This window comes from Pleurodeles waltl, chromosome 3_1 (assembly GCF_031143425.1).
Source record: "Pleurodeles waltl isolate 20211129_DDA chromosome 3_1, aPleWal1.hap1.20221129, whole genome shotgun sequence".
Classification (NCBI taxonomy): Eukaryota; Metazoa; Chordata; class Amphibia; order Caudata; family Salamandridae; genus Pleurodeles; species Pleurodeles waltl.
In genome coordinates this window covers 641679375-641702607 of record NC_090440.1, presented here as the reverse complement: position 1 = coordinate 641702607, position 23233 = coordinate 641679375, and the positions used below count along the sequence as shown (strand labels likewise).

The 23233-nt window shown below is 44.1% G+C and overlaps 1 protein-coding gene across 1 annotated transcript in view; it reads left to right on the top strand.

Annotated features, from left to right (window-relative positions):
- The window catches only part of LOC138284407 (mucin-2-like), a 1933778-nt gene that overhangs the window by 576735 nt on the left and 1333810 nt on the right, over positions 1-23233 (top strand). Inside the window, exons 12-14 of the mRNA XM_069223144.1 lie at positions 14354-14426; positions 16986-17123; positions 17214-17378. Of these exons, the coding sequence (XP_069079245.1) occupies positions 14354-14426; positions 16986-17123; positions 17214-17378 (376 nt within the window). The remainder of the gene's footprint in view (positions 1-14353; positions 14427-16985; positions 17124-17213; positions 17379-23233) is intronic.

Below are 23233 nucleotides of genomic sequence, written 5' to 3'. Positions count from 1 at the left end.
ATCCTTTGCAAACCTCAAAATTTGGTCAATAAAACACATTTTCCTCTCATTTCGTGACAGAAAGTTTTGGGATATGAGAGGAGCCACAAATGTCCTTCCACCCAGCGTTCCCCCAAGTCTCCCCAGAAAAATGGAACCTCACTTGTGTGGGTAGGCCTAGCGCCCACAAAAGGAAATACTCCAAAACACAACGTGGATACATCACATTTTCAAAAAGAAAACAGAGCTGTTTTTTTACAAAGTGCCTAGCTGTGGATTTTGGCCTCTAGCTTAGCTGTCACCTGGGGAAACCTAGCAAACCTGCACATTTTTGAAAACTAGACACCTAGGGGAATCCAAGATGGGGTGACTTGTGGGGCTCTGACCAGGTTCTGTCACTAAGAATCCTTTGCAAACCTAAATATTTGGGCAAAAACACCTTTTCCTCACATTTCGGTGACAGAAAGTTCTGGGATGAGAGGAGCCTCAAATTTCTTTCCACCCAGCGTTTCCCCATGTCGCCTCTAGCTCAGCCGGCACCTGGGAAAATCTAGCAAACCGGTGCCTTTTTGAAAACTAGACACCTAGGGGAATCCAAGATAGGGTGACTTGTGGGGCTCTGACCAGGTTCTGTTAACCAGAATCCTTTGCAAACCTCAAAGTTTGGCCAAAACAACACTTCTTCCTCTCATTTCGGTGACAGAAAGTTCTGGAATCTGAGAAGAGCCACAAATTTCCTTCAACCCAACGTTTCCCTAAGTCTCTCAATAAAAATGGTACCTGACTTGTGTGGTTAGGCCTAGCTCTCGCGAAAGCAAGTGGCCCAAAACACAACGTGGACACATCACATTTTCACAAGGAAAACAGAGCTGTTTTTTACAAAGTCCCTAGCTGTGGATTTTAGCCTCTAGCTTAGCCGTCACCTGGGGAAACCTAGCAAATCTGCGCATTTTTGAAAGCTAGACACCTAGGGAAATCCAAGGTGGGGTGACTTGTGGGGCTCTGACCATGTTCTGTTACCCAGAATCTTTTGCAAAACTCCAAATTTGGCCAAAAAAGCAAGTTTTCCTCTCATTTCGGTGACAGAATGTTCTGGAATCTGAGAGGAGCCACAAATTTCCTTCAACCCAACGTTTCCCTAAGTCTCTCATTAAAAATGGTACCTGGCTTGTGTGGTTAGGCCTAGCACCCGCGAAAGGAAATGCCCAAAAACATAACGTGGACACATCACATTTTCACAAAGAAAAGAGAACTGTTTTTTACAAAACATCTAGCTGTGGATTTTGGCCTCTAGCTCAGCCGGCACCTGGGGAAACCTAGCAAACTTGCTAATTTTTGTAAACTAGACACCTAGGGAAATCCAAGATGGGGTGACTTGTGGGGTTCTGACCAGGTTCTGTTACCCAGAATCCTTTGCAAAACTCAAAATTTGGCCAAAAAAGCAAGTTTTCCTCTCATTTCGGTGACAGAAAGTTCTGGGATCTGAGAGGAGCCACAAATTTCATTCCATCCAGCGTTCCACAAGTCTTCCCATAAAAGTGGTGCCTCAGTTGTGTGGGTAGGCCTAGCTCCCGCAAAAGGAAATACCCCAAAACACAACGTAGACACATCACATTTTCACAAAGAAAACAGAGCTTTTTTTTACAAAGTGCCTAGCTGTGGATTTTGGCCTCTAGCTTAGCCGTCACCTGGGAAAACCTAGCAAACCTGCACATTTTTGTAAACTAGACACCTAGGGAAATCCAAGATGGGGTGACTTGTGGGGCTCTGACCAGGTTCTGTTAACCAGAATCCTTAGCAACCCTCAAAGTTTTGCCAAAACAACACTTTTTCCTCTCATTTCGGTGACAGAAAGTTCTGGAATCTGAGAGGAGCCACAAATTTCCTTCAACCCAACGTTTCCCTAAGTCTCTGAATAAAAATGGTACCTGACTTGTGTGGTTAGGCCTAGCTCCCGCGAAAGCAAGTGCCCCAAAACACCACGTGGACACATCACATTTTCACAAAGAAAACAGAGCTGTTTTTTACAAAGTGCCTAACTGTGGATTTTAGCCTCTAGCTTAGCCGTCACCTGTGAAAACCTAGCAAATCTGTGCATTTTTTAAAGCTAGACACCTAGGGAAATCCAAGATGGGGTGACTTGTGGGGCTCTGACCAGGTTCTGTTACCGAGAATCCTTTGCAAACCTCAAAATTTGATCAATAAAACACATTTTCCTCTCATTTCGTGACAGAAAGTTCTGGGATATAGGAGGAGCCACAAATTTCCTTCCACCCAGCGTTCCCCCAAGTCTCCCCAGAAAAATGGAACCTCACTTGTGTGGGTAGGCCTAGCGCCCACAAAAGGAAATACTCCAAAACACAACGTGGACACATCACATTTTCAAAAAGAAAACAGAGCTGTTTTTTACAAAGTGCCTAGCTGTGGATTTTGGCCTCTAGCTTAGCTGTCACCTGGGGAAACCTAGCAAACCTGCACATTTTTGAAAACTAGACACCTAGGGGAATCCAAGATGGGGTGACTTGTGGGGCTCTGACCAGGTTCTGTCACTAAGAATCCTTTGCAAACCTAAAAATTTGGGCAAAAACACCTTTTCCTCACATTTCGGTGACAGAAAGTTCTGGGATGAGAGGAGCCTCAAATTTCTTTCCACCCAGCGTTTCCCCATGTCGCCTCTAGCTCAGCCGGCACCTGGGAAAATCTAGCAAACCGGTGCTTTTTTGAAAACTAGACACCTAGGGGAATCCAAGATAGGGTGACTTGTGGGGCTATGACCAGGTTCTGTTAACCAGAATCCTTTGCAAACCTCAAAGTTTGGCCAAAACAACACTTCTTCCTCTCATTTCGGTGACAGAAAGTTCTGGAATCTGAGAAGAGCCACAAATTTCCTTCAACCCAACGTTTCCCTAAGTCTCTCAATAAAAATGGTACCTGACTTGTGTGGTTAGGCCTAGCTCTCGCGAAAGCAAGTGGCCCAAAACACAACGTGGACACATCACATTTTCACAAGGAAAACAGAGCTGTTTTTTACAAAGTCCCTAGCTGTGGATTTTAGCCTCTAGCTTAGCCGTCACCTGGGGAAACCTAGCAAATCTGCGCATTTTTGAAAGCTAGACACCTAGGGAAATCCAAGATGGGGTTACTTGTGGGGCTCTGGCCATGTTCTGTTACCCAGAATCTTTTGCAAAACTCCAAATTTGGCCAAAAAAGCACGTTTTCCTCTCATTTCGGTGACAGAAAGTTCTGGAATCTGAGAGGAGCCACAAATTTCCTTCAACCCAATGTTTCCCTAAGTCTCTCATTAAAAATGGTACCTGGCTTGTGTGGTTAGGCCTAGCACCCGCGAAAGGAAATGCCCAAAAACATAACGTGGACACATCACATTTTCACAAAGAAAAGAGAACTGTTTTTTACAAAACATCTAGCTGTGGATTTTGCCCTCTAGCTCAGCCGGCACCTGGGGAAACCTAGCAAACTTGCTAATTTTTGTAAACTAGACACCTAGGGAAATCCAAGATGGGGTGACTTGTGGGGTTCTGACCAGGTTCTGTTACCCAGAATCCTTTGCAAAACTCAAAATTTGGCCAAAAAAGCAAGTTTTCCTCTTATTTCGGTGACAGAAAGTTCTGGGATCTGAGAGGAGCCACAAATTTCATTCCATCCAGCGTTCCATAAGTCTCCCCATAAAAGTGGTACCTCAGTTGTGTGGGTAGGCCTAGCTCCCGCAAAAGGAAATACCCCAAAACACAACGTAGACACATCACATTTTCACAAAGAAAACAGAGCTTTTTTTTACAAAGTGCCTAGCTGTGGATTTTGGCCTCTAGCTTAGCCGTCACCTGGGAAAACCTAGCAAACCTGCACATTTTTGTAAACTAGACACCTAGGGAAATCCAAGATGGGGTGACTTGTGGGGCTCTGACCAGGTTCTGTTAACCAGAATCCTTAGCAACCCTCAAAGTTTTGCCAAAACAACACTTTTTCCTCTCATTTCGGTGACAGAAAGTTCTGGAATCTGAGAGGAGCCACAAATTTCCTTCAACCCAACGTTTCCCTAAGTCTCTGAATAAAAATGGTACCTGACTTGTGTGGTTAGGCCTAGCTCCCGCAAAAGCAAGTGCCCCAAAACACCACGTGGACACATCACATTTTCACAAAGAAAACAGAGCTGTTTTTTACAAAGTGCCTAACTGTGGATTTTAGCCTCTAGCTTAGCCGTCACCTGTGGAAACCTAGCAAATCTGTGCATTTTTGAAAGCTAGACACCTAGGGAAATCCAAGATGGGGTGACTTGTGGGGCTCTGACCAGGTTCTGTTAGCGAGAATCCTTTGCAAACCTCAAAATTTGGTCAATAAAACACATTTTCCTCTCATTTCGTGACAGAAAGTTCTGGGATATGAGAGGAGCCACAAATTTCCTTCCACCCAGCGTTCCCCCAAGTCTCCCCAGAAAAATGGAACCTCACTTGTGTGGGTAGGCCTAGCGCCCACAAAAGGAAATACTCCAAAACACAACGTGGACACATCACATTTTCAAAAAGAAAACAGAGCTGTTTTTTTACAAAGTACCTAGCTGTGGATTTTGGCCTCTAGCTTAGCTGTCACCTGGGGAAACCTAGCAAACCTGCACATTTTTGAAAACTAGACACCTAGGGGAATCCAAGATGGGGTGACTTGTGGGGCTCTGACCAGGTTCTGTCACTAAGAATCCTTTGCAAACCTAAATATTTGGGCAAAAACACCTTTTCCTCACATTTCGGTGACAGAAAGTTCTGGGATGAGAGGAGCCTCAAATTTCTTTCCACCCAGCGTTTCCCCATGTCGCCTCTAGCTCAGCCGGCACCTGGGAAAATCTAGCAAACTGGTGCCTTTTTGAAAACTAGACACCTAGGGGAATCCAAGATAGGGTGACTTGTGGGGCTCTGACCAGGTTCTGTTAACAAGAATTCTTTGCAAACCTCAAAGTTTGGCCAAAACAACACTTCTTCCTCTCATTTCGGTGACAGAAAGTTCTGGAATCTGAGAAGAGCCACAAATTTCCTTCAACCCAACGTTTCCCTAAGTCTCTCAATAAAAATGGTACCTGACTTGTGTGGTTAGGCCTAGCTCCCGCGAAAGCAAGTGGCCCAAAACACAGCGTGGACACATCACATTTTCACAAGGAAAACAGAGCAGTTTTTTACAAAGTCCCTAGCTGTGGATTTTAGCCTCTAGCTTAGCCGTCACCTTGGGAAACCTAGCAAATCTGCGCATTTTTGAAAGCTAGACACCTAGGGAAATCCAAGATGGGGTGACTTGTGGGGCTCTGACCATGTTCTGTTACCCAGAATCTTTTGCAAAACTCCAAATTTGGCCAAAAAAGCACGTTTTCCTCTCATTTCGGTGACAGAAAATTCTGGGATCTGAGAGGAGCCACAAATTTCCTTCCATCCAGCGTTCCACAAGTCTCCCCATAAAAGTGGTACCTCAGTTGTGTGGGTAGGCCTAGCTCCCACGAAAGGAAATGCCCCAGAACACAACGTGGAGACATCACATTTTCACAAAGAAAAGAGAACTGTTTTTCACAAAGCGCCTAGCTGTGGATTTTGGCCTCTAGCTCAGCTGGCACCTGGGGAAACCTAGCAAACCTACACATTTTTGTAAACTAGACACCTAGGGAAATCCAAGATGGGGTGACTTGTGGGGCTCTGACCAGGTTCTGTTAACCAGAATCCTTTGCAACCCTCAAAGTTTGGCCAAAACAACGCTTTTTCCTCTCATTTCGGTGACAGAAAGTTCTGGAATCTGACTTGTGTGGTTAGGCCTAGCTCTCGCAAAAGCAAGTGGCCCAAAACACAACGTGGACACATCACATTTTCACAAGGAAAACAGAGCTGTTTTTTACAAAGTCCCTAGCTGTGGATTTTAGCCTCTAGCTTAGCCGTCACCTGGGGAAACCTAGCAAATCTGCGCATTTTAGAAAGCTAGACACCTAGGGAAATCCAAGATGGGGTGACCTGTGGGGCTCTGGCCATGTTCTGTTACCCAGAATCTTTTGCAAAACTCCAAATTTGGCCAAAAAAGCACATTTTCCTCTCATTTCGGTGACAGAAAGTTCTGGAATCTGAGAGGAGCCACAAATTTCCTTCAACCCAACGTTTCCCTAAGTCTCTCATTAAAAATGGTACCTGGCTTGTGTGGTTAGGCCTAGCACCCGCGAAAGGAAATGCCCAAAAACATAACGTGGACACATCACATTTTCACAAAGAAAAGAGAACTGTTTTTTACAAAACATCTAGCTGTGGATTTTGGCCTCTAGCTCAGCCGGCACCTGGGGAAACCTAGCAAACTTGCTAATTTTTGTAAACTAGACACCTAGGGAAATCCAAGATGGGGTGACTTGTGGGGTTCTGACCAGGTTCTGTTACCCAGAATCCTTTGCAAAACTCAAAATTTGGCCAAAAAAGCAAGTTTTCCTCTCATTTCGGTGACAGAAAGTTCTGGGATCTGAGAGGAGCCACAAATTTCATTCCATCCAGCGTTCCACAAGTCTCCCCATAAAAGTGGTGCCTCAGTTGTGTGGGTAGGCCTAGCTCCCGCAAAAGGAAATACCCCAAAACACAACGTAGACACATCACATTTTCATAAAGAAAACAGAGCTTTTTTTTACAAAGTGCCTAGCTGTGGATTTTGGCCTCTAGCTTAGCCGTCACCTGGGAAAACCTAGCAAACCTGCACATTTTTGTAAACTAGACACCTAGGGAAATCCAAGATGGGGTGACTTGTGGGGCTCTGACCAGGTTCTGTTAACCAGAATCCTTAGCAACCCTCAAAGTTTTGCCAAAACAACACCTTTTCCTCTCATTTCGGTGACAGAAAGTTCTGGAATCTGAGAGGAGCCACAAATTTCCTTCAACCCAACGTTTCCCTAAGTCTCTGAATAAAAATGGTACCTGACTTGTGTGGTTAGGCCTAGCTCCCGCAAAAGCAAGTGCCCCAAAACACCACGTGGACACATCACATTTTCACAAAGAAAACAGAGCTGTTTTTTACAAAGTGCCTAACTGTGGATTTTAGCCTCTAGCTTAGCCGTCACCTGTGGAAACCTAGCAAATCTGTGCATTTTTGAAAGCTAGACACCTAGGGAAATCCAAGGTGGGGTGACTTGTGGGGCTCTGACCAGGTTCTGTTACTGAGAATCCTTTGCAAACCTCAAAATTTGGTCAATAAAACACATTTTCCTCTCATTTCGTGACAGAAAGTTCTGGGATATGAGAGGAGCCACAAATTTCCTTCCACCCAGCGTTCCCCCAAGTCTCCCCAGAAAAATGGAACCTCACTTGTGTGGGTAGGCCTAGCGCCCACAAAAGGAAATACTCCAAAACACAACGTGGACACATCACATTTTCAAAAAGAAAACAGAGCTGTTTTTTTACAAAGTGCCTAGCTGTGGATTTTGGCCTCTAGCTTAGCTGTCACCTGGGGAAACCTAGCAAACCTGCACATTTTTGAAAACTAGACACCTAGGGGAATCCAAGATGGGGTGACTTGTGGGGCTCTGACCAGGTTCTGTCACTAAGAATCCTTTGCAAACCTAAAAATTTGGGCAAAAACACCTTTTCCTCACATTTCGGTGACAGAAAGTTCTGGGATGAGAGGAGCCTCAAATTTCTTTCCACCCAGCGTTTCTCCATGTCGCCTCTAGCTCAGCCGGCACCTGGGAAAATTAAGCAAACCGGTGCCTTTTTGAAAACTAGACACCTAGGGGAATCCAAGATAGGGTGACTTGTGGGGCTCTGACCAGGTTCTGTTAACCAGAATCCTTTGCAAACCTCAAAGTTTCGCCAAAACAACACTTCTTCCTCTCATTTCGGTGACAGAAAGTTCTGGAATCTGAGAAGAGCCACAAATTTCCTTCAACCCAACGTTTCCCTAAGTCTCTCAATAAAAATGGTACCTGACTTGTGTGGTTAGGCCTAGCTCCCGCGAAAGCAAGTGGCCCAAAACACAACGTGGACACATCACATTTTCACAAGGAAAACAGAGCTGTTTTTTACAAAGTCCCTAGCTGTGGATTTTAGCCTCTAGCTTAGCCGTCACCTGGGGAAACCTAGCAAATCTGCGCATTTTTTAAAGCTAGACACCTAGGGAAATCCAAGATGGGGTGACTTGTGGGGCTCTGACCATGTTCTGTTACCCAGAATCTTTTGCAAAACTCCAAATTTGGCCAAAAAAGCACGTTTTCCTCTCATTTCGGTGACAGAAAGTTCTGGGATCTGAGAGGAGCCACAAATTTCCTTCCATCCAGCGTTCCACAAGTCTCCCCATAAAAGTGGTACCTCAGTTGTGTGGGTAGGCCTAGCTCCCACGAAAGGAAATGCCCCAGAACACAACGTGGACACATCACATTTTCACAAAGAAAAGAGAACTGTTTTTCACAAAGCGCCTAGCTGTGGATTTTGGCCTCTAGCTCAGCTGGCACCTGGGGAAACCTAGCAAACCTACACATTTTTGTAAACTAGACACCTAGGGAAATCCAAGATGGGGTGACTTGTGGGGCTCTGACCAGGTTCTGTTAACCAGAATCCTTTGCAACCCTCAAAGTTTGGCCAAAACAACGCTTTTTCCTCTCATTTCGGTGACAGAAAGTTCTGGAATCTGAGAGGAGCCACAAATTTCCTTCAACCCAACATTTCCCTAAGTCTCTCATTAAAAATGGTACCTGGCTTGTGTGGTTAGGCCTAGCACCCGCGAAAGGAAATGCCCAAAAACATATCTTGGACACATCACATTTTCACAAAGAAAAGAACTGTTTTTTACAAAGCACCTAGCTGTGGATTTTGGCCTCTAGCTCAGCCGGCACCTGGGGAAACCTAGCAAACTTGCTCATTTTTGTAAACTAGACACCTAGGGAAATCCAAGATGGGGTGACTTGTGGGGTTCTGACCAGGTTCTGTTACCCAGAATCCTTTGCAAAACTCAAAATTTGGCCAAAAAAGCAAGTTTTCCTCTCATTTCGGTGACAGAAAGTTCTGGGATCTGAGAGGAGCCACAAATTTCCTTCCATCCAGCGTTCCACAAGTCTCCCCATAAAAGTGGTACCTCAGTTGTGTGGGTAGGCCTAGCTCCCGCAAAAGGAAATACCCCAAAACACAACGTAGACACATCACATTTTCACAAAGAAAACAGAGCTTTTTTTTACAAAGTGCCTAGCTGTGGATTTTGGCCTCTAGCTTAGCCGTCACCTGGGAAAACCTAGCAAACCTGCACATTTTTGTAAACTAGACACCTAGGGAAATCCAAGATGGGGTGACTTGTGGGGCTCTGACCAGGTTCTGTTAACCAGAATCCTTAGCAACCCTCAAAGTTTTGCCAAAACAACACTTTTTCCTCTCATTTCGGTGACAGAAAGTTCTGGAATCTGAGAGGAGCCACAAATTTCCTTCAACCCAACGTTTCCCTAAGTCTCTGAATAAAAATGGTACCTGACTTGTGTGGTTAGGCCTAGCTCCCGCGAAAGCAAGTGCCCCAAAACACCACGTGGACACATCACATTTTCACCAAGAAAACAGAGCTGTTTTTTACAAAGTGCCTAACTGTGGATTTTAGCCTCTAGCTAGCCGTCACCTGTGGAAACCTAGCAAATCTGTGCATTTTTTAAAGCTAGACACCTAGGGAAATCCAAGATGGGGTGACTTGTGGGGCTCTGACCAGGTTCTGTTACCGAGAATCCTTTGCAAACCTCAAAATTTGGTCAATAAAACACATTTTCCTCTCATTTCGTGACAGAAAGTTCTGGGATATGAGAGGAGCCACAAATTTCCTTCCACCCAGCGTTCCCCCAAGTCTCCCCAGAAAAATGGAACCTCACTTGTGTGGGTAGGCCTAGCGCCCACAAAAGGAAATACTCCAAAACACAACGTGGACACATCACATTTTCAAAAAGAAAACAGAGCTGTTTTTTTGCAAAGTGCCTAGCTGTGGATTTTGGCCTCTAGCTTAGCTGTCACCAGGGGAAACCTAGCAAACCTGCACATTTTTGAAAACTACACACCTTGGGGAATCCAAGATGGGGTGACTTGTGGGGCTCTGACCAGGTTCTGTCACTAAGAATCCTTTGCAAACCTAAAAATTTGGGCAAAAACACCTTTTTCTCACATTTCGGTGACAGAAAGTTCTGGGATGAGAGGAGCCTCAAATTTCTTTCCACCCAGCGTTTCCCCATGTCGCCTCTAGCTCAGCCGGCACCTGGGAAAACCTAGCTGACCCGTGCCTTTTTGAAAACTAGACACCTAGGGGAATCCAAGATAGGGTGACTTGTGGGGCTCTGACCAGGTTCTGTTAACCAGAATCCTTTGCAAACCTCAAAGTTTGGCCAAAACAACACTTCTTCCTCTCATTTCGGTGACAGAAAGTTCTGGAATCTGAGAAGAGCCACAAATTTCCTTCCATCCAGCGTTCCACAAGTCTCCCCATTAAAGTGGTACCTCAGTTGTGTGGGTAGGCCTAGCTCCCACGAAAGGAAATGCCCCAGAACACAACGTGGACACATCACATTTTCACAAAGAAAAGAGAACTGTTTTTCACAAAGCGCCTAGCTGTTGGATTTTGGCCTCTAGCTCAGCTGGCACCTGGGGAAACCTAGCAAACCTACACATTTTTTTTAACTAGACACTGAGAGGAGCCACAAATTTCCTTCAACCCAACGTTTCCCTAAGTCTCTCATTAAAAATGGTACCTGACTTGTGTGGTTAGGCCTAGCTCCCGCGAAAGCAAGTGGCCCAAAACACAACGTGGACACATCACATTTTCACAAGGAAAACAGAGCTGTTTTTTACAAAGTCCCTAGCCGTGGATTTTAGCCTCTAGCTTAGCCGTCACCTGGGGAAACCTAGCAAATCTGCGCATTTTTGAAAGCTAGACACCTAGGGAAATCCAAGATGGGGTGACTTGTGGGGCTCTGACCATGTTCTGTTACCCAGAATCTTTTGCAAAACTCCAAATTTGGCCAAAAAAGCACGTTTTCCTCTCATTTCGGTGACAGAAAGTTCTGGGATCTGAGAGGAGCCACAAATTTCTTTCCATCCAGCGTTCCACAAGTCTCCCCATAAAAGTGGTACCTCAGTTGTGTGGGTAGGCCTACCTCCCACGAAAGGAAATGCCCCAGAACACAACGTGGACACATCACATTTTCACAAAGAAAAGAGAACTGTTTTTCACAAAGCGCCTAGCTGTGGATTTTGGCCTCTAGCTCAGCCGGCACCAGGGGAAACCTAGCAAACCTGCACATTTTTGTAAACTAGACACCTAGGGAAATCCAAGATGGGGTGACTTATGGGGCTCTGACCAGGATCTCTTACCGAGAATCCTTTGCAAACCTCAAAATTTGGTCAAAAAAACACATTTTCCTCTCATTTCGGTGACAGTAAGTTCTGGAATCTGAGAGAAGCCACAAATTTCCTTCCACCCAGCGTTCCCCCAAGTCTCCCTAGAAAAATTGAACCTCACTTGTGTGGGTAGGCCTAGCGCCCGCGAAAGGAAATACTCCAAATCACACCGTGGACACATCATATTTTCTCAAAGAAAACAGAGCTGTTTTTTACAAAGTGCCTAGCTGTGGATTTTGGCCTCTAGCTTAGCCGTCACCTGGGGAAACCTAGCAAACCTGCACATTTTTGATAGCTAGACACCTAGGGGAATCCAAGATGGGGTGACTAGTGGGGCTCTGACCAGGTTCTGTTACCCAGAATCCTTTGCAAACCTCAACATTTGGCCAAAAAAACACATTTTCCTCTCATTTCGGGGACAGAAAGTTCTGGGATCTGAGAGGAGCCACAAATTTCCTTCCACCCAGCGTTCCCCCAAGTCTCCCGATAAAAATGGTACCTCAGTTTTGTGGGTAGACCTATCGCCCGTGAAAGCAAATACCCCTAAACACAACTTGGACACATCACATTTTCACAAAGAAAACAGCTGTTTTTTACAAAGCTCCTAGCTGTGGATTTTCACCTCTAGCTCAGCCGGCACCTGGGAAAACCTAGCAAACCTGTGCATTTTTAAAAACTAGACACCTAGGGGAATCCAAGATAGGGTGAGTTGTGGGGCTCTGACCAGGTTCTGTTATGCAGAATCCTTTGCAAACCTCAAAATTGGACCCCAAAAAAACGCTTTCCTCTCATTTCGGTGACAGAAAGCTCTGGGATCTGAGAGGAGCCACAAATTTCATTCCACTCAGCGTTCCTCCAACTCTCCCGATAAGAATGGTACCTCACTTGTGTGGGTAGGCCTAGCGCCCGCGAAAGGATATGCCCCAAAACACAATGTAGACACATCACATTTTCACAAAGAAAACAAAGTTGGACAGTTGGACGTCTGGACCATTGGGACCACTTCGTCCACCATCTGTGTTGCTGGAAGCACTCACTTCTTAGGAGAGGGGACCCAAGCCACCCGTCGTCTCTGCAGAGGGGTGCCTGCTGAAGCAGGGAAGTGACTCCTTCACTTCAAGGGAGATTGCTTCGTTCTTCTGGTGCAGGCTGAAGACAGACAGTCCTCGAAGGTTGTATGACCTGGAAACAGTTGCAGTTGCTGGCAGAAGCTGAAGATACAATGTTGCAGAAGTCGTCTTTGATTCTTCATTGCTGGTTGTAGAGTTCCAGGAGGGTCCAGATGCAGTTTCTTCAGTAAGAAGGTGAAATAAAGGATGCAGAGGATTCCTGCTGGAGTCTTGCAATATGAATCTGAAGAACCACCCAAGAGAGATACCCTAAGTAGCCCTGAAAGGGGGCTTGGTCAGCTACACAGGTTAACACCTATCAGGGGAGAGCTCTGACGTGTCCTGCTGGCACTGGCCACTCATACGCTCCCAGGGTGCCCTGCAACTTGGAATCCAAGATTGTGAAAGCCAGGGACACTCTGGAGGAGCTCTGAGCACCACCCTTGGGGTGGTGATGAGCAGGGGAGTGGTCACTCCCTTTGCCTTTGTCCAGTTTTGCACCAGAGCAGGAACTGGGGGTCCCTGAACTGGTGTAGACTGGATTATGCAAGGAGGGCATAATCTGTGCCCTTCAAAGCATTTCCAGAGGCTCTGGGAGGTTACCCCTCCCATGCCTGTAGCACCTGTCACATCCCTCTCCCAAAGGAAATTCTTTGTTCTGCCTTCCTGGGCTCGAGCTGCTTGAACAACAGGAGGGCAGAAACCTGTCTGTGAGGTGGCAGCAGCTGGGGCTGTCTGGAAAACCTCTGAAGGCTGTGTTTGGTAGTACTGGGGGTCCTCTAAGGAGCTCCCAGAGTGCATGGAATCATACAACCAATGCTTGCAAACACCTTGGGGTATGATTCCAACATGTTTGGTACAAAACATGGCCGTATTCGGAGTTACCATTGTGAAGCTGTTCATAGGTAGTGACCTATGTCCAGTGCACGAAGTCCAGGAAAATGACATGGATGACATGGGGGCACTGCTAGTACTGGGTACTCTGCTCCTAGCCTTCATGGTTGGAAGGCCTGACATATAGGTGACTTATAAGTGACCTGGTGCAGTGTAAATGTCAGTGGAAGGGTGCATGCACCAGTTCACACAGGCTGCAATGGCAGTCCTGTAGAAGCCTTTGCATGGGCTCCCTAAGGGTGGCAAAAGAAATGCCGCAGCCCATAGGGATCCCCTCGAACACCAATGCCCTGGGTACCTAGGTACCATATACTAGGGACTTATAAGGGGGCACCAGTATGCCAATTATGAGTGGAATTCGGTGTTAACAGTATCCAACAACCAAATTTATGGGAAGAGAGCATAACTACTTGGGTCCTGGTTAGAAGGATCCCAGTAGACACAGTAAAACACACTGACAAATAGACCAGAAGTGTGGGTACTCATGCTCGAAAGAGGCTACTTTCCTACACTCTTCCTTCATCCTTCTGTAGGGTCAGTGTGCAGGGTTTGGAGTGGTGTTTGCTGACTCACTCCCCCACTCAGAGAAGCTGTGTTGTGTGCTGGAATATGGCAGGAAGCTCAGGTGGTGTCCCCAGGTGCACTCGTTTTCCATGATGTGCTCAGAGATTATAACTGCTCTCTCAATGAGCATCTTGATAAAAGGGCCTAACTTGATGTGTCATGATCCAACTTATAACCGTAGACAGGCTAATATTTTACATATGCACACTTCTAACTATGGGTGATGAGAGGTGACCATGTTATCCCTTTCTCTACATAGATGATATTTTTGCATGAATGATGTAAACTCCACAATATGTTAAATATATAAAAGTTAGAACACTGAAACTTAAGAATAGCAATTTATAAGCAAACATAAAAGAACCTAAACAACTGGCAATTTGTATTGACTTAAACAGATGCTTGCGTATGTCTTTTTGATTTATGTATTTTGTATCTCAGCAGACTTTTGTAATCAATACCGTTGGCGGGGTCACCATGAACATGATGTCTCTGCAGCTTCCCTTTTCAGCAGGTAAGAATCTCTCACGTTGGGACCTGAGAACAATAATGCACTTCATTGTAATGGGTCTCATATTTAGAAGTATGACGTAAATTGCTGTTGCATGAATTTGAGCATAGAGATACTATGAGTTCACACAACTCAGGGCAACAACCAAAGGTCCTGTTCTGCAATGTCTGAACATGAGAGAGCAAAACTGTGCTATATCTGCAAAGAAATGGTGTGATTATTTTCTCTCCGTGCACTGGCACACTTTGTGCAGCCATGAGCCAATGCAGTAACCAATGTGTCACTGTGTTGTGGTATGCCAAGTTTTGTATGCTAGAAATGGTCCCTTCCTACAGACTTCCTACTTCCTATGGCTTAAGGATATTGCAGCATGTACGCAAAGAGGAAGAAATGAGGAGAAATAAAGATATTTTTCCTGGTTACACCAGACTCAGATAGGCACAGGAGTTTGGCATAGCTTCATCTCTACAAGTCATTGTAGAAATGGAGTTGCGTCTAAAACCATGGATGGATGCACCCAATTAAACGCTTCTCTGATACTAAGTAATGAAAAGCAATGCAATGCACTTTGTTGAGTTACTTTTTGTTACAAATCAAAATAAACAGCTTCTGCTTGAGCTCTTTAATGAAAGACGGTGGTAGATGTAAAAGCAGTAAAGGATAAAGACAAAGTTATATACCTAAATTTATTTTTTTGGTCTTCAATTTACTTTTAACACTCGCCTATATTTAAGAAATTGATTTCAATATTGGTAGAGATACATTTTAAATATATGTGGAATACAGGATGTGTTTCTAATTCTGACATCCATTGATTTCTAGTGACAAATATGTTCTTTGGAAGCTTACTCTAAGAAGAAGAAATTGATTACTCATTTGAATGAAATCCTCATTGCCTTAGCATGAGCAGAGATAAGGCAAAGCAAGCCTGTCTGTTGTTACCTTTGCTGGTAACTTGAGTTGCTCCTCCATAGGGAGATGAAAGGTTCTAACATTCAGTTGGCTGTAAGTGATCTTCTTCATTTTATCCACCAGTTTGGGAAACTTTCCCTAGCCCTTTTGGTGAAAGCTTGCAAGCAAAATATTTCTCCTGTAGTATAATATGGTTCTGCACCTTTGATGTTACATAGGTTCCCTAATTTTTATAACGTTTGGAAGCAAGAATGCAAAAAAGCTCTATTTATTGCTATTCTCAATATGTATCAAAATAGTATGTATGGAATTAGAGCTGCGCTCTTTGGACATGAAGGAGGAATCCTTAATACCTTTTGTAACATTGAGAGTGCGCTGCTATGTGTTGCATTATGCGTGTCATACTTCTGACACATGTGTTCCTACTTTAGACGTACTCCCGTCTTCCTTTTTGAGCTATTAAGTCACACAATCAAGGAACCAAAAATGGTAAAAAACGAAGCCTCACAACAGCGCTCGACAATGGCACTCGAGGATCTAATTCAATGTCCATTATACCAGATTTCTTAAACAGTGAACAATACCTGTCAAATGATGTACGAATTTCGAAATTCTCAGTGCATCCTTGTGATTGGTTCTTCGAGTATGTGTTATTTATTCCATGTAGGTGTTTAGGGTTGTAGAATAATTGGTACAGCAAGAAGTATTGGACATGATGGAGAAAGGTGTCAATCTGAAAGTGAAGTAGCCCTCAATTCATGTTACACCAATCCTCATCTGAAAGCTGCCGCCCACCTCAAATCCGAATTTATACACATTCATTGTCTGGTTTTGAGAGAGTATTTTATTTGCCATTCATCCATGAAATAAATCACTTGCTGTGTCTATAACAAAAAATTGCTTCATAGAGGTCAGCTCAGTCTTTATAGTGACATTTAGAAAAATAGCTGTGCAACTGAAGTTATTTATAGAAACCTCCCTTAAATATAGTCCCATATTCATCTTGGAGGGTGGGAAATGGAACAGGACTGTCGATGTTTGTCTGATGGCTAAACACTTGCATAACTCGTGTCTCCTAGAAAGGCCTCGTTATTTCCGTGGGCAAGAGGGGTTATACCACATTGGCATATCCCTCTTCCCACATAATATTTAGGCAATACAATATGGTGGTACTTTGAGGAAATGCGTGGTGGAGATTCTGTCAACAAAGTAGTTGTTGATATGGAGAAATTGTTGAGAGAATAAGGAAAACTAGTGGAGGAAGTGCGTTTATTGATTTAATTAACCATGATTTGTAGTTCTTTTCAAAGGCAGAGATGGTAATGAAAGTAATATAGTGATTATCCTCGGTACAATGGCAACTGAAGCAGTACGACAGAGAATTTAGGGTGGTGCGTTCGTTTCCTGAAACAATTTAGGCATTCTAAATCTGAACCACACGATATCTCGTTTACAGAGAACAACCTTTAAAAAATCTATCGAACGCCCATCAAAAGCACTATCGTCATTTCAGAAAACTACACAAGAATAATTATTCCAATAATGAAATCTTTAATTACAACTTAACAACAAGTGTAGTTACTGGTTCTCACGCCATTTCCTCTTAGTATATCTAGTAGTCCCAGTTCTGACTGTGTTCTTTCTTCACAGGCAACTTGCACATTTTTAAACCTTCTACATCCTCCATCATCGTGCACACAGAAATCGGTCTTCAGCTGGCGATCCATCTCCTGCCCATCATGCACCTGTATATTACAGTCTCTCCGTTGATCACGCAGGACCTCTGTGGTAAACAGTATATGTGTCGAAAGCAAATGACTGAATTAATAGTTAATAGTTTGTGTCATTGTGTGTAACTTTCACTACTTGTTCACGTAGGTCTTTGTGGAAATCGCAACTATGACCAAAGTGATGACTTTATATCTGCCGGTGGTATGGTCGAAGGAACTGCGACCTCTGCTGCCAACACGTGGAAGACCACCTCTGCCTGCTCTGATGTCAATTATGATTTTCAGGACCCATGTGCTCTCAATACAGGGGGGAGTAAGTATATGAGTGGCATAACACAGAGTGCACTAAGACATTACTAAATATTGAACAAGGAGGCTCCCATCATTTTAGGCCAGGTTGATTGACAAATATTTCCCAGTGAGTAGTTGTGCATTACTGACTTTTTACCATAACCAACCAGCCCTGCCCAACCTTGCTCCAGTTTAGGAAAAAGTTGAAGACTCATTTATTTAAAGAACACTATATCACAATGCACTAACAATCTACAACCCAGCTTCCTCTCCTTTTGCTCGCAGAGTTAATGCTTCTCTTTGACCATGTACAGTGCTCGGCTGCTTTTTGGATAGGCTTGCGCTCTAGAAATACCATATGCAAACATACATACTTTGGAATTTCAGGGAGAAGGTCGTGGAAAAATACTTTAGAATAAGAAACCTTAATCTTCTAACCTATTATTGACACCAACAGCTAAGCACATAGTAAAAATGACAGACCAGTAAAGGACATATTGGAAAGCTGGCCCAGATAAGGTCAATGTGGAAAGTCAAGACTTATAAATATGTCTTAAAATGAATATGTTCGAGCTACAGATAAAGACCCAACAAAATAAATCACATTTCTTTCCCTCGTTAGCAACACAAGTATCTTTCCAGTTTCAGTCCAGGTCAAATTGATCTATACCTGCCCCTGGACCAAATCCTCACTCAGAGTTTTTGTAGTCTAGCATTTGCTATTAGATGTAAGTAGACTAATAATAGTTTTCCATTATTTTTTTAGGTCTTGCATATGCAACGGCCTTTTAATTTTACTAAAATTATAGGGGTATTCACCCTCTGCATCTATTGATCTGTTATTGCCCCATTCACATTTTTCTTCTGTGTACAGCATGGAGTTTTAGGTCAACACCCTTTCAACACTGGTTAACTTAAATTTGAGTAATGGCATTCTACCGCTCGAAAAGAGCACATTCACACATAAAGCAGTCCTCTATTAGTGCCTGGGACTACTATGGCACTGTGTGCCTTTTGAGAAAAAAACGCATTTTTAGTTTTAGCCAATGTTTTTTTTCAGATTGAGGAGAGGCCAGCAGCTTTCCCAGCAAGAAAATGTAGACTAAAAAAGCAGTCACTAACAAACCAAAAGGCTCCCTCCCGCCAATGCCAGGTTCATTGGATTTGCCAATGCTTGTTTTAATTCGTTATCATAAACCAAACATACAAAAAAGAGATATGTTACTCAGCAAGTCACAGAACAGTAGGAATAGTATCAAAAACATTTGACTGCAAACGTGACATCTCATAACAGTGAATGGGTCAAAATCAGCATGCCAGGTATTGAACATGGTGAATACAAGGGCCAGCAATACATCAAGACATGAGCAAAAATCGACAGTCTCTTTTATTTCACTACCTCTTTAGCATAATTTATCTCACTCTCTGCATATTTGGCTTTGCGATCAATTCTTTCCAGGGAAGTATGCTAATACTCTCAAATATCCTTGGATCTTTGTGAAGTATTTGAACCTGCACCATGTTAAAAAGGGGTAGTTTTGAAATAAAAGGCACTTTATTGTATTGCTTTGCAAGAAGATGAATGTTGGACAGAAAAGTGAGACAGAGATGCACCACTGCCCTGAGAGCCACAGCTGCAGCAACATGTCTGGATCCTAGGTAACGATTTTTGTACATGGGTGAACACGGAGCATGCATGCACACCATGATCTGGACATAATTCGAGGAATGTAATCTTGTTAGACCAAAAGGAGCGCACGGAGCGTTACTCATGTAGTGGTAAAGGTCTATTGCCCTTACCAGTTAAGTAGCACAAGCGCAGTGGTTGCAGCATACCTTTTTTTAATTAGTGGTCATTTGAGTGGTCAGGCATTTTATGATCTGTGTCTCTGATATTAGGTCAGAATATAAGTGATACACTGTTCCAACTATAAAGAACGGAAACTGGTGGTAGGGGTCCTAAATTCTAGGAGCAAGAGGCCTCACACATCCATAGGATGTCATGCTTCATCATAGGCACTGCTCCTCGTCAGACCGGCACTGCAATGTCTGACGGGCACCACCCCTGGTGGGGGGGCTCTTTGCCGGAGATCTTTTTTATGGTGGTGCCGTGACCCCAAAGGTGAGAGAAGTGTCAGAGGAGATCAAAAGAAAGCGTGGTTAAAATTGACTCTCAAAACCGCCACTGGGACAATAGTTTTATTAGACCAGATGGACGGTCAGGGCCAAGGTTAAAAAATATAGCCTCAAGAGTGAATTTAGAAATTAAGATCAATCACTCTACAGAGAAAAAAAAAAAAATGATATTAGGGCCTATTGTCCTATTCGTGTAAAGTTCTTCTGCTGTGTACCTAACTCGCCCTTGGCCTACATCATGTTAACATATAGGGGGTTATTCCAACTTTGGAGGAGGTGTTAATCCGTCCCAAAAGTGAAGGAAAAGTGACGGATTTACCACCAGCCGTATTACGAGTCCATTATATCCTATGGAACTCGTAATACGGCTGGTGATATATCCGTCACTTTACCGTCACTTTTGGGACGGATTAACACTCCTCCAAAGTTGGAATAACCCCCATAGTATTGTGCATCATACATGGGGTTGCATGTGCGTGCTGTAATATATGCATACCTTTGTGGGGTGCAAGCAATGGAGCCCTGTATGTATTGGACATCCAGGTTCTTGGAAACGCTTGTGAAGGTGGATGAGCCATTCTAGAGAGGTTTTCCTGTGCACTTCAAAAGCACTCTTTGATTCTGCAATGGTCACTGGTCAATGGGGCCTGGGTACATCGCAGGAAGAGGATGAGGCTAGTAAGAGAAACACTTCAGAGACAGGCAATGATAAAGAGAAAGTCTGGGATTATTAAAAGGAGAGCTTGAGTCTCCCAAATTCTCAACCATGCAGCAGTGTACATTGAGGCTCAGCAAGACTTCTGTCTTTTGTGACCAGGACAAAGACCAAGGTCTCCTGGTCTCCCTGCTGGGTGAGGGGACGTCACCCAGGAAAATCAAGCTCACTTGCCCTGGAGCCTCAAGCACTAGCATCTGTCTGCCTGCCAAGACCAGAGGTCCCTGTGAAGAGCAAAACAGTGCCCAGAGGAAGCTAGTTCCAGGGGGATCCAGTAGGACCTTGAAACATAATGTGAGGTTTGTGGTCCATTTAGGACTGCTGCACTGACTGGGCCATTACCTATGTGCCATCCACTGTTGATCAACCTGTATGCCCGAGTTGTCCATTGTAAAGACATGTATTGTACCTCTGGAGTAGTGCAGTGGACTCTGAACCACCTTGCCTGCAGCAACAAGACTATTGCTCATTGGCGGCATCTACTCCCATCTACTCTGATGCCAGACTGCTCCGTGTCTTCTGTTTTGCAAAACACCAGCAGAAGCTATTAAGACTGAGAGCCGGGCAGCAGAGTCCTGGGGGGACTTGGTCTGACTAATTGCGCTACAACGTTGGGACACTTTCACTGATTAAAAAAATCTTGTGAAACTATTAAGACTTTACTGCTAGCGCATCCTAACCTGATTGTTGCCTTATGTAAATGGGAATAACCACTGCTACTAGACAGGGAAGTGGAACTTAGTATCTTGATCAGACCTAGAATGCTAACATTAAGAACACTGTCTATTGTTTGTTAGAGCAGTATTTCATGTTGTGTACGTATATAAATACTACTTTTGTCATAAAAATGAGTATTTAACTGGACATACATTTATTGGAGTTGCTGTATATAATTTGGAGTCATGCACACATGTCAAACTTGCACCTTCCTCCTTTACAGAAGCCATGGATTGCTTGACCCGAAATATCACTGAGAATCAAAGGCTGAAGGGGTGGTTCTTGGCCCACTTACTCAAAGCCAATAGTAAGCTTGAGCCCCAGGAAATCATTAGTAAAAGGCCTTAACCCATATGGTTAGGCCCATTAGCTCCTGCTACTCTCTGAAACGGGTTCGGAAAATGAACGATCAACCCAAATTTAGTCTATACCCAGATATTTTAGACTGCACGCTGTAGGAAGCTGGCCCTTTATGATGTATGTGAATGGTGTGTAAGGGGTCCAGGGTTCCCAAGTTCATGGACAGGTCCTTCTATGCAATCCCAAAGTGCTCTATTTAGGGGTAGTGTGGTCGAGCAGCCTTAGGCTTAACACAGAGGAGTGCAAGACATCTAAAAATACACACAATAGTCCATTAATGAGACATACGACCCAAAAAAGAGATTTACACCAATTTATAAAAATAGTAAGTATCTTTATATATGTTTAATCATCAGAGAAAAATCATTCAGGTAAGTACGTTTTTAAATAGGAATTCTTTTCACTGTATAAAGTGGACACTGCAATTTCTGAGTTCTGCAATGTTATCCTATGGGAGGAAAAACAATTAGAGTACAGCGATTTACAACACCAATCTCCTGGAGTTAAGGTGAGTAGTGGGCAAGGATGAACACATTAAGATTGGAAATCCAATTCCCACTTGGATCTAACATCTTGCAGCTTTTTTCTCCCTTTTCCTCACATAACGAGTAGGTGTCAGTCTCTAATTGAAGAACCACCCTCCTTTGTGTGCACAAATTGTAAAAAAGGATCAGTGGGGTTTTGTTGTGTTAAAAGACTCTCTTGAGCCACTATTCTAACTTTCAGCAGCACAGCAAAGAGGTTATGATATACAACCTTCCAAGATTTTAGTGAAGCACTATCAATAAAATGTTCCATAGGAGTAACACATCTAGTAGTTCATTTGTTGAAAGTACTCACCCTAAAAACAGAAAGCATTAATTAGGGTGAGAGAGTAAGAAAGCATTACATTGCACCTTCAATACATCTGGGGATTGGAGCAATCAAATAATTAAGTAGTTGAGGGTAGATTGAGGCAAATATGGAGTTCTTTCACAAGTGCATGAGCTGATCATGTGTACCATTAAACCAATGTTGAGCCTACTGATGGTGTGCTGCTAAACAATAGTCTTACAAACAAGTACCTTATTGCCATCAAATCCAAGACACTTTTAATGTGTTATATTCCACTCCATAGTTCTAAAAAGTTATGAATGAATTCAAAATTGCTAAAGAAAAGTAATACGGAGGCAAGGCCAAGATGGCGGAATTGTGAGACACTCTTCACCATCGCTCCCACCCTCATACTACATCTTCCATACTCACCATGCCCATCTGACTCCAGATGGCAGCATGAATGAACACTGGGGGTCCCAGGAGCCTGCTAACACCTACTGCTGACCCCTGGCAGCTGAGACAGCTGAGGAGAGGTAAGTGGTGGTGCAGAGGCTGCCTGATGTACCCTACTCCTGCCAGCCACATGAAGAGGGCAGAGCTGTGTGAGCATGGACCTGCCGCTGAATTGTGGCTGGAGTAGGCTGAGTCTCTTTTTGGCGCCCACTGATAAAGAGAGCAGAGTGCCCCAAGCCCTGCTGTTGCTGGGCCGTGTCTGTGCATAGGAGGAAGTGTAGAACAGCTTGGGAGAATGAAGTCAGGGGCCAGTGAGGCTGCAGACGAGGATGCAAGGGCTTGCTGCTGTGACACCTGGTGTGGCCCTTGCCTCTTAGTGACCCCAGCGGACTGGGATGTGACAATCAGGCCCTAGACCTTGAGAATCTGGCCACAAGGTGATACTACCAGATCTCCGTTGAGAATCTGGCCAGAAGGTGATACTACCAGATCTCTGACGGAGCAGCGGGTGAGGACTTTCTAACTGGTGCATATCTTCAGGGTAGAAATGAGCCAGGGGGGTCAGTAGCTGTGGGAGGGGAGAGATGCTGACGCTCCCTTGAAAGAACAGTTTACATCTACCTGTGTCAGCTTGTGCTAAGGGCAGTCCTCAGAGGCTTTATGATTCATGCACTTCAGTA